The following is a 12,154-nucleotide window of genomic DNA, read 5'->3' as shown; positions in this document are numbered from 1 at the left end:
GCAGGAAGTGAGACTGACAGACAGGGAGGTGGACGGTTTTCCTATCACCTGGTAAGTGCTGTGACAGGCAGCTGAGGGAGCAGGGGAGGCACCCGGCCTGCCCTCTCAGAAGGGCTGGGAAGCCTCTCCCGAGGCGGTAGCGCCAGGGTACAGCCAGCCGGCTAAAATGGGGTCGCTGCGTTGTTCGGGTCAAGGTGGCGACATGTGTAATAATAGCGATGACTGTTCAGTGAGCACTTAACCGAGCGCTGGGAACCATGCTTAGCATTTCCTGCCCATCACCTCATTCGTTGCCTGTGGAAGAGAGCAGACGTTCAGGGGGGCTCAGGCGACACTTCGGGAGAGCTGTAAGGAGGCCGTTCTGGCGGGAACTGATTTACGTGAACGAGAGGGAACCAAGGTGTGAGTCTGCAGTGGTGAGCAGGGCAAGATTTTGAAAGATCTGTAATCTGTGCTAAGGAATTTATGCTTCATTGGGTAAGTAGAGAGAATCTCTGAATGACTTTAGGCAGGAAAATGAAATGACCAGATTTGTTTCAAGAAAGTAGTTGACTGGAGGCAAGAAGATCCCTGAGGACCGGAGGGCGTGATTGCAGGGGTGACGAGAAGAAACCAGATTCGAGCGCTATCAGCTGGAGTCCGTGGGGTTTGATGAGTGGTTGCCTGGCAGGATGAAAGAAGCAGGACCCTGAGACTGACGAGCGGTTGAAGACGAGGCGCCAGCAGCCATTCACATAGAGGTGACTACTGCAGGCTTAGGGCCCAGATCTGACCTTCCAGGGCGGCTGGCGGGTGAGCTAGGGAGAGGCCTGTGAGGAACTTTGGAGACCTCCCTTCTTTAGGAGTTGGAAGAACAGAAGGAGCCTACAGAGAAGCAGGACGTCAAGAGAAGGGCATGGACAGCAGGAAGGAAAGAGAGACTTCTAAGCAGGACGAGGTCATGAAAGAGCCAGAGGCCGCAGGGATCAGGGTGAGTGCTGAAAAGCTCCCATGAGATTCCCTAATAAGGAAGGTGTTAGAGACCTTGTTTCCTAGGCCATTCAGTGGGCACTGTACCCTGGGGTGACCCTCTCTGCCTGTTCACTTACTTTGATCCTCGGCGTCAGTAGACAGAAAGGTAATGGCAGAAGAGAAGCTGTGTGGTATATTGGAAAGGACACTAGCTGGGAATTAGGATCCGTGGGTTCTTTTTTTTTTTCTTTCTTTCTTTCTTTTTTAATGTTTGTTTATTTTTGAGAGAGAGAGAGACAGAGCACAAGCAGGGGAGGGGCAGAGAGAGAGGGAGACACAGAATCGGAAGCAGGCTCCGGGCTCTGAGCTGTCAGCACAGAGCCCTACACAGACTCAAACTCACGAAATGTGAGATCGCGACCTGAGCTGACGTCGGGTGCTTAACCGACTGAGCCACCCAGGCGCCCCGGATCTGTGGGTTCTCATAGCACTATTGTATGGAACTGCTGGAAGGTTAGACGAATTGATCGTTTTAAAGCCCTTGGGACCGTGCCTGGCACAGTGTGATCTGCTTTGTGTGTTTGTTGAAATAAATACATTTAAAATGATTAAGTTTTGGTGGCTCTATTTTTACTAATTATTCGTACAACGTTGAGCAGTGTAATTACTTTGCCTTTCTAGGGCTCAGTTCCCGCATCTGTAACATGATAGGTTTAGACCAGTGTCCCCTCTGGGTCCACAGTTGCTTGACTTTCAGGGCAAAGAATCAGTAGAAACGATGGGTAAGAGGAGATCCGCAGAGAAGCTTGGGAGGTGCCTGCAGCTGGTGTAGGAAGGTACTGGAAGGACTGGGTACTGACAGACAGAAGAGGAGCAGATTTAGTGAGCCACCCATCCAACGCCTCCACGTACCTAAGATCTCTAAAGAGCACTCAGCTTTAAAAAAAAAAAGAAAATCTTCGCTTTTCTCCCTGTGACATCCTGACATCTCTCGGTTATATTTTACAAGTGAGACTAACACCCAGTGGCGTCTCACCAATTGAATACATCAGTGTTCTGCTGGTTATGAACAGTGTTCTGAGTGCTCATCTAGTGGGTAAGCGCTTTTGATGAGAGTGAATGTTCCTGCTGCCTGAGTTAAAATAGCTCTTTCAGATGGAGGTTGACCGGGTTTACTCTTAGAAAGGTTCCAAGAGCAAGGCCATTAGCGACAATTCACGAGGCTGCTATCAGAAGAACTGAGCGGTGTGTGACTAATGATACAGAAACACTCATGATTACACTCCATTTTTTAATAAAAACAGCACATACCAGGCAGGTAAGAGGAGCTTGATGGTAGGAAGGAAAATAGATTCCACCCACAGTATCCGACCTGTTCCGTACAACCTTGTTATCCAACACCATGCTCACTCAATCCAAATCATTATTTTCTTCACCTTGTCAACTCACATAGATGGCTTAAAATTTACGAAGTCTGTTCTGCAACAGAATGTGAGTCATGGCTCAGTTCCTAGCCAGAGGAAAAAAGTGTCTTCGATAAATCACAGGAGGAACTATTAGAAAAATCTATGTTATTTTATCTTGTGGCTACTAAGAAATAATCTGTTGCAGGGAAGTAATATAACATCACTATCCTATATAAAGGAATGTACTATTTCTAACCAACTTTTAGTGAAACAACTGGTGTCCACTGGAGATAATCTAATAACTTTACCAGAAAATGAAGTTGAACTGAAGGCTTTTGTTGTGCCGGCGCCTCCCGCAGGTGAGAGTTTGACTTTCCTGTGTGACCCCTGGGGCCCCTTGGCTGGGTTGCTCTTAACTGGTCTTTACAGGTACTTTACAGCAGGGATTCATTTTCACAACACTGTGTGAGGTCACGACTGAAGGTTTGGGAGTCGTGGCGAGGCTTTGGTGGTCATAAGCATTGAATCTTAACTGAAGTAGTTTAGGGGCGCCTGGGTAGCTCGCTCAGTCAAGCGTCTGACTTCAGCTCGGTTCATGATCTTGTGGTCCATGAGTTCAGTCCCTGCGTCGGGCCCTGTGCTGACAGCTCAGAGCCTAGAGCCTGCTTCTGATTCTGTGTCTCCCACTCTCTCTGCCCCCCTGCCGCTTATGCTCTCTCTCTCTCTCTTTCTCTCTCAAAACTGAATAAATGTTAAAAAATAAAAAACACCATACTGAAGTAGTTTAAAATGGAGAAAGAGTATGGGAAACTCATATAGGACACGCCCCTTAATTGGTCCAGAGGGAAAGCCATGCATTACTGAAGAGGCAAAGCAAGAGACGTGTTAGAGCAGGAGAGGTTTCCACATCCCAGAGTCCGACCTGTGGTAAGCCCCTGCGGAGAGGGGGCAGGAGGGGGCACGAAGCTGTTTTCAGCTACTACGGTGTGGGCAATGGGGCTCTGAGGTACTCAGGATGCCTCACACCAGCTCTTCCAAAAATGTTTCTCAAAATGCCCTTTCTTCTGCTTGTCCTATGCCCTACTATTCAGCAAACATGGGAGCCATCCCTCTGACCTGTCAAAGGCATTCTTTCTTAAGGTATATTCGTTCGTAGGGTGTTGGATGTTCTCATTCAGGTTAGTCCCTTCATCTGTCCCCTGCCCCCATCACATATGGGTCAAAATTTAAACAGAGATGATAATATTTGGCATTTCCTTTAATCCTGTTACTGAGATACTTCGTACTTGAACTAGCGTCTCACTGTGGGAGACAACTTCATCTTTATACAGAAGAGTTTAATCTGTTTCTACGTCCTTCAGTAAACCCCCGTGACGGATGAAACAAATGGAAATCTCCTTGCCTTTTATTAAAAGGAGAAAAAGTACAGTGGGTTATATACTGTGTTGAAATCTATCTATGTATCTATTTATCTTTCTATATATCTGTAGTCACCCTGAAAGGAAAGTCATCAAATGCTAACTGGGGGATCAGGGAGATTTTTTTTCCTTTTTCTTTTTTTCGACTTTCCACATTTCATGAATTTTCCATAAGCTGTGTGTTTCCCTACTAAAACAGAAATTTTCCATTAGAAAGATAGAGAAACTTGCTATTTCTTACTTGCTATTTCTTAGTTGAAAGCTGGTTTCAGGATATGTCCGGCATCTCTTCTGCTGGAATTAGGGCCGTCCTCTCCTTTCCTCTGCCCAGATTGTATATAGTAACTTTTCAGAATTTATGACTACTCACTCGTATTCCTTTTTTGCTCTCAGAGACCACGTACAGCTATGAATGGAGCTTGCTAAGCCACCCGGTAGACTACTGAGATGAAATAAACGGAAGACACATGCAAATGCTTAATGTCTCTCAAATAAGTAACTGGAGACTGGCCGGATATGACAGCACGCCACAGAATTCAGTTCACACTTGAGCTGCTGAACCCTGAAGTCTGTTTTACGATTGAGATCAGAAGGAGGATACAAATGAGTCAAGTCACAACCATGTAGATGGGCAGATGGTGAAATGTCAGAATCTCTGTTGAGGTTAAAAAGCCTGTGTTCTAAGTCTCCCTCTCTTGGTAGAGGTAGAGGCATTCTGGTCAACTCTGCTCCGCGAGCAGCCACGTTTCTAGAACTGCCAGCGCTTTGATTCCCACACACGGATGCTTTGGCCATCATGTACTGCTCCAAGATGTCAGCACCTCACGAGAGGAAACGCGCCCCCTTCCTGGCCCAGAAGGATGAATGAACTGCCTCAGCTGCTAGAGGATCTGGTTTCCCACCTGTGATTATCTCGTCCTTGTTCGCGAGACCGCACGGCCGTGGGTGCTGTGCAAGCTCACGTCGGCCTCGAGTCACTGGGCATGGTTCCTCCGAGCGTGGCCCCCAGGCTGCTGATGGCCGACTCACCAGAGCGAGTAAAAAGGCGTGATTCCTTTGCACACGAGTTTAAGAACTGCCCCCCTTGGCCAGCCCCCCTCGGCCAGCCCCCCTCACTTACGCCTCGGTACAGCCCGGGAACACCTGTAGCTCAGCTGCAGGCCTTTCTGGGGGGCAGATGGCCTCTTCAGTGTGACGGGGCACAGGCTTCACACCTGTGGCCATGTCTGCAGGGCTCCGATGAGGCTGTGTCCTGAGCCGCTGTGCTGTGCTCACTTCAGGAGGAATGGCTTCTCGGGTAGTTTAGGATTTTTTTTTTTTTTTTAAGTATATTTATTTTGACGGAGAGAGAGAGAGAGAGAGAGAAGACACGAGTGGGGGGAGGGGCAGAGAGAGAAGGAGAGAGAATCTCATGCAGGCTCTGAGCTGTCAGCATGGGGCCCACCGTGGGGCTTGAACTCACGAACCATGAGATCATGACTTGGGCCGAAGTCAAGAGCCGGACGTTTAACTGACTGAGCCACCCATGCGCTCCAGTATCTTAGGACTTTTGAGGCAACGGTCCCATTATGGCTTTTGAGCGTTTACCTGTGTAGCTTTTATTTCTGTTGAAGTTGTCAGCAGGACTTGACGCGTTCAAAGTAGCGGTTTCCGGTGAAAATGCCTTTGGAGAAGGATACGTCAGTGTCACTGTTCGGCCAGGTAGGCCCCTGTAGGAGAATGGCCTCGTGTCATACAGGTGTATCTCTGTTTTTGGTGCCCGAATAAAATGGTAATGGATTTTTTTATTTTTACATTTGGCTCTGCTATAGAGAAAATAAGCGACAACGATGTGGTATGTTCTTTGGTTTCCTTTCTCCTTCTGTGTGATTCTCAGTACTTGCTCAACTCTGCTATTTAAGGCTGCCCTTAGGTTTCTCTGTCCGGCATTTGCTCCGGTCACCCCTCCACCCCCTTCCTCATGACTCCGCCTTACCTGCCGTGGAAGGCTTTTTCAGATAGAGTCGGCTGAGCCCCCGAGGGGCTCAGTGGGCTTTTGGGCTGCCACCAGCCCCCGGGTCAGTGCATCTGTGGGAATTAGAGACAGGTGTACCCTCGTCCGGGTGGGCCACCTGTGTGCCCGCTCTGCCTCCCAGCCATTCCCCCAGGGGCTCAAAACTCCCCTCTGTCGGAGGAGCTGGAACCATACTCCGTCGCTCCCTTTCGGCACCTACTGTCCACGTTCCGCGATGAAGCCCGGGGTTGTTATTACCCAGGTTATTATTACCTGGTTCTCACCATGTCCCCTGAGCCGGGACTCAGCCTGCAAAAATGTAAACCTGCAGACAAGCTCCTAAATTGACCGGAAGGTTGCAAAACTTGAGGAAGTACTCTCCACAGCTGAGGCCTGTGGGATAGACACCTTCTTGACAGGACATTTTATAACCAACTTTTAAAAAAAACATTTTTTTTTTTAATGTTTATTGACTTTTGAGAGAGAGACAGAGTGTGAGTGGGGGAGGAGAGAGAGAGAGAGAGAGAGACACAGAATCGGAAGCAGGCTCCAGGCTCCGAGCTGTCAGCACACAGCCCGGCACGGGGCTCAAACTCACGAACCCTGAGATCATGACCTGAGCTGAAGTCGGACGCTTAACCAACGGAGCCACCCTGGTGCTCCTATAACCAACTTTTAAAAAGCAGATGCTATACTGGGGTTATGATATACACACACATAGCAGGCTCAGCCAGTGTCCCTTTCTCTGTCATACAGCCAGAAGAGTCAACCTGCCCCCCACGGCAGTGGTTTCTCCCCAGATGCAAGCGCTCACCCTGCCTTTGATGTCAGCCTTCATCGACGGCAGCCATGGGTATCTGGGACAAGTCAGGGTCTCTCAGCCCCGTGGGCTGCGAGGTTTATCGGTGCTCCTTGTGGAGGCCGGGAGACCTCACACACCAGTGTGGATGCGTGAGCGTCTTCCTCACGGGGCATGTAGCTCCCAGCCTTTCAGGTGCCTCGTCACAGCCTTTGTCTCATGTGTGTCTCACTTGTCTGTGGAAACTTCTTCGGGGTCCAGCCATTGGATTTGGAATTAAAGCCATTGTTAACACATCTCCTTTTGACGTAGCGAATGAGATGAGCAACAGGAAAATCACTTTAATGCACACAAGAGGGGTTGCCTTCGTCCAGGGTGGGTTGTGTCGTGTTAATTCAGTTAGAGTTCGTTCCTTCTCTTACATGTGGAAGGGGCCCCTGTGTGACTACAGGCATTCGTGCAAATGACAGTGGATGGAAAACATCCCCTACGTTTGACAGTACGTTCGTATAGATAGATCGAGATATAGGACAGTGTATGACAAAGTATGATCAGTCTCAGCGTGACCGGTATTTGCATATGTGTGCAGTTAATCACAAAGCTAATACCAGATCCTGTAAAGAATAGATCCTTGGTTGTTGGAAGGAGAGTACTTGTCAGCCGCTAATGCTGTTCCATTTTGCAAATATACAAAATTCCCACTGATGTGATCATTTGTGTCTATTCAGATATCACTATCCACATTTCCCTCTTCACAACCTGAAAAAAAAGCATATTTCAGATGAAACTATTTACATGAGGACATGTACTGCATTTTGATTTCTCTAATTCAGGACGACTCAGGTACAGGAAACTGTTTGGGATTATTCGTGTGTTGCACCAACTAGTTCTTTCTTTAATTGAATTAAATGCAGCTGACTCCCTTCCGGGTCTAAATGTCTGTGATTCTGTGTGGCCCGTTTTGTTTTGTTCTCTTTCGAAGCAGAAATGGGCAGTTTTCTTATAAGGTACTTCCTTTCTTTGGATTTACACCTCAATGATCAGGGTTGTAAAAGGTGTCGCATAAAATACTTAGAAGTGTCTCTTAGTTCTTTATGAATCTGTCAGTTCAGATACCTCTGTCAGATCAGCAGAAGGGTATCATGTTCTAGGGTGGGGTGAGTAGAAAAAGCATTTCAGTGTGCTGCATCTGTTTGACTCCTGTTTTTGTTGTTGTTGTTGTTGTTTTAAAAAGCAAAGCACCTGTCAGTGTGTTTTTTCAAGATTCACAACCGGCGCAAACAGCCCTCTCAAGTCTGGTGGAAATTCGGGAGAACAACAGTGATGATAGTCCAGGGAGAAGAAGAAATCCCCCTGGTAGCACATAATACGCGGCCATTGATATCCGTGTAATTATGCGATTTCATGCAAAAACAAATTGAAGCATGAGGACTGTAAATTACAAAATTGTACGGTTCTTGCATTTCATTCTAGGTTTCACTTTTAAATCTTTCTAGAAAGTACAGACGACATGAGAATAGTGAGTTACCACCGGGAAGGAATTAATGGCCCCTTCAGAGAGGAGACCCCCGCCAAGTCCCCCGTCTTAGTCTGTCTAACCTTGTTCCCGGAAACTATACTTTCAGACAAGTGGTTCCCCCACCTTTACTGTGCTTTCTCGTACTTATGTGTTGAGTAGTTCCTTGGATCGATGCCTATAAAATATACTCTGCTGCTTCTCATTTCAGTCGTGAGGCGAGGTGGATTTGGTTTCCTTGGGGGTTTTGGGTGGCAGCGACTTGAGACTGAAGTCCTCACTGATGGATGTGTATTATAAGTGCTGGCTTGTTGGAGACGTTTGGTTTTGGTTGTCAGGAATGGTATGTTGCTGGCATATTTAAAAAAATTTTTTTGTAATGTTCATTTATTTTTGGGAGGGAGATAGAGTGTGAGTGGGGGAGGGGCAGAGAGAGAGAGGGAGACACAGAATCCGAAGCAGGCTCCAGGCTCTGAGTTGTCAGCACAGAGCCCGACGCGGGACTTGAACCCATGAACCACGAGATCATGACCTGAGCTGAAGTCGGATGCTTAGCCTACTGAGCCATCCAGGCGCCCCTCACATCTTTTTGCTGTGTCGAGTTCTGTAAGAGAAACTTTGTGTCTTCAGAGTCAAAGTGAGGCAGCGTATCATTTATCTGTTTTCTCTGTTTCTTTTCATAACTCATTTTTTATTTTTTTAAGTGTACTTATTTTGAGAGAGAGCATGCACACATGTGCAGGGGAGGGGCAGAGAGAGGGAAAGCAGGCTCCGGCGCCATAAGCACAGAGCCCAAAGTGGGGCTTGAAGTCACAAACTGTGAGATCATGACCTGAGTCGAAATCAAGAGTCAGACACTTAACTAGCTGAGCCACCCAGGCGCCCCTGTGATTTGTTCCTGTTTTTTCCTGAGTACTATTCCAACATATGGATGTACCACAATGTATTTATCCTTCCATCTAGTATGGATAGTATGAACATCTGTACTGTTTACAGCCTTAAAAACATTTTTTTAATTTATTTTTAAGTTTGTTTATTTTTGAAGGAGAGGGAGAGACCAAGTGTGAGCTGGGGAGGGGCACACAGAGACACACACACACACACACACACACACACACGGAGACACAGAATCCAAAGCAGGCTCCAGGCTCCAAGCTGTCAGCACAGAGCATGACGTGAAGCTTGAACCCATGAATCGTGAAATCATGACCTGAGCCCGAGTTGGATGCTTAACTGACTACGCCACCCAGGCACCCCAGGCTGTTTACAGCTTTGAGCTATTACAAATAAAGCTGCCATTAATATTTGTTATAAGTCTTTGTGTGGACAGATATTTTTATTTCGGGGGGTAAGTTATCCAGGAGTGGAAAGGTCAGGTTCTGTGGTGAGTTTAAGTTTAATATTTTAAGAAATGGCCAAATTCTTTCCTGAGGTGGGTGTAGTATTTTACAATCCCACCTTCCGTGTATGAGAGTTCCAGTCTCCACATCCTCACCAGTACTTGGTATACTTACTCTTTTTAATTTCATCTAATTTGATGGGTGGTAGTGTCTCATTATGGTTTTAATTTGCATTTTCCTGATGGCTAATGGTATTAAGCATATTTTCAGGTGCTTATTGACCATTCATATAACTTTTTAAGGTTTTTTTTTATTACATTTATTTGTTTTTGAGAGAGAGAGTGAGAGCGTGAGCAGGGGAGGGGCAGAGAGAGAAGGAGACAGAATCTGAAGCAGCCTCCTGGTTCTGAGCTGTCAGCACAGAGCCTGACGCAGGGCTTGAGCTCACGAACCATGAGATCATGACTTGAGCCAAAGTCGGACGCTCAACCGAGGCGCCCCCATTCATATAACTTCTTTTGGGAAGTATCCTTTTCCTGTTTTATTTTTTAAATACCCTTTTATTTTTTTTAAGTAAACTAACCCCAATGTGGGACCTAAACTCATGACCCCAAGACCAAGAGTTTCAATGCTCTATTGACTGAGCCAGTCAGGTGCCCCTCCTTTTCTTATTTTGAAAATTGTATTGGGGTGTGTGAGTGGCTCAGTTGGTTGAGGGTCCAACTCTTGATTTTGGCTCAGGTCATGATCCCAGGGTCATGGGATCAAGCCCCGCATGGGGCTCTGCGCTTAGTGTAGAGCCTGCTTGAGAGTCTCCCTCTGCCCCCTCCTCTGTTCACACTCACGCACACGTGCTCTCTCATAAATAAATAAATAAATAAATAAATAAATAAATAAATAAAATTGTAATTTTGTTCCTATTTAGTTGTAAGAGTCTATACATTCTGAAGTAGTATGTTCATTATTTTGTTTTGTTTTATTTTATTTTATTATGTTTATTTATTTTGAGAGAGTGCGTGAACAGAGGAGGGGCGGAGACAGAGAATCCCAAGCAGGCTTTGCACTGTCAGCGCAGAGCCCGATGCAGGGCTCAATCCCATGAACCATGAGATCATGACCTGAGCTGAAATCAAGAGTTGGTTGCTTAACTGACTGAGCCACCCAGGTGCCCTGAAACAAGTTTATTATTTTATATATGTGTTGTGGATATTTCCTGCCAGTATATGACTTTTTATTAATCTTTCAAAGAGGAAAAGTTTTGAATTTCTATTAGGTGTGATTCATCAATTTTTTTTTCTTTTTTTTCATGCTTTTTGTGTTCTGTTTTAGGTAACCATTGCCTATCCCAAGACTGCAAAGATTTCCTATGGTTTTTTCCTAGAACTTTTGTAGTTCTAGGTTTTATATTCAGATCTAGGATCTATTTTGAGTTATTTTTATGTATTGTGTGATATTTTTGAATGTGAAATCAACCTTGTGTTCATGGGTTAAATGCTATATGGTCATTATATCCTTTTCATTTAGCCTTAGATTAAACTTACTACTATTTTGCTAAGGGTTTTTTGTCTTCATGAAAGGTATTGGTCTATGCCTTTCTCTTCTTGCAATGTCTTTCTCAACTTAGGGTCTGAGGATCACACTGGCCTATTAAAACAAGCTGGCTAGTGATCCATTCCTTCTTCTCTTTCTGAAACATTTGTGAACAACTGGTGGTATTTCTTCTTGAATATTTTATAGAATTCACCGGTAAAATCACCTGGGCCTGGAATTTTCTTTTTGGGAAAGTTTTTCTGGTTTTGTTTTAAATGGATGCTATTTATTACTTTTTTACATGTTTATTTATTTATTTTTTGAGAGTGAGAGAGTGTGAGCAGGATAGCGGTAGAGAGAGAGGGGGAGAGAGAATCCCAAGTAGGCTCTGTGTTGTCAGCACAGAGCTCCACGCGGGGCTCAATCTCATGGATGAGAGATCGTGACCTGAGCCAAAACCAAGAGTCAGATGCTTAATGGACAGAGCTACCCAGATGCCCTTCTTTTTGGAAAAGTTTTGGGTAACAAATGCAGTTTTTAAAATAGTTGTAAGGCTGTTTAGGTTTTCTGTTTTTGTTTTTTTTCTTGTGGTTTGTGGTAAGTTGCATTTTTCAAGAATTCTGCCTGTTCATCTAAATTGTCAGATTTGTTGGTTCAAAGGATTTCATAAGTATTTTCATATTATCCTTTCATGTCTGTAGGGTCTGTGGTGATAACTCCATCTTCATTTCCACCATTGGTGATTTGTGTTCTCTTTTCTTCTTGATCAGTGTGATTAAGGTTTTTGTTAATTTTGTTTATATTTTCAAACTAATTATTAACATAACTAGCGCTTTGCTTATTTTGTCTGTTTTTTAATTTGTTGATTTCTGCTCTTATCTCTACTATTTCTTTACTTCTGTTTACTTTGGTTTACTTTGCTCTTCTTATAAATTCTTAGACCAGAATCTTGGATCATTCGTATTAGATCTTCCTTGAATGTCTATAAAGCTTTTAAAACTATAATTTTCCTCCACTATTTGCCTATATCATAAACATTTTGGTTTACTACATTTTTAAGATCTCATATACCACTTTAAGAATCCAATGATTTCAGAGAAAGAGCATATATTCGTACTTCTGTGAAATCCATCCGTGGGTCTATCAATGCATCCATATATTTATAAATCTTCTGAAGTCTGACTAGGATGTTTTAAAGAAT

General features: G+C 45.0%; 1 protein-coding gene across 1 annotated transcript in view; it reads left to right on the top strand.

Moving 5' to 3' along the window:
- KIAA0319 (KIAA0319 ortholog) overlaps positions 1 to 12,154 on the top strand; it is a 119,024-nt gene that overhangs the window by 63,910 nt on the left and 42,960 nt on the right. Inside the window, 7 exon segments of the mRNA XM_053223407.1 lie at positions 1,694 to 1,733; positions 2,624 to 2,716; positions 4,169 to 4,270; positions 5,396 to 5,476; positions 6,525 to 6,621; positions 8,068 to 8,153; positions 8,156 to 8,216. Coding sequence (XP_053079382.1) covers positions 1,694 to 1,733; positions 2,624 to 2,716; positions 4,169 to 4,270; positions 5,396 to 5,476; positions 6,525 to 6,621; positions 8,068 to 8,153; positions 8,156 to 8,216 — 560 coding nt within the window.

This window comes from Acinonyx jubatus, chromosome B2 (assembly GCF_027475565.1).
Source record: "Acinonyx jubatus isolate Ajub_Pintada_27869175 chromosome B2, VMU_Ajub_asm_v1.0, whole genome shotgun sequence".
Classification (NCBI taxonomy): domain Eukaryota; kingdom Metazoa; phylum Chordata; class Mammalia; order Carnivora; family Felidae; genus Acinonyx; species Acinonyx jubatus.
This window is presented reverse-complemented; position numbering and strand designations above follow the sequence as displayed.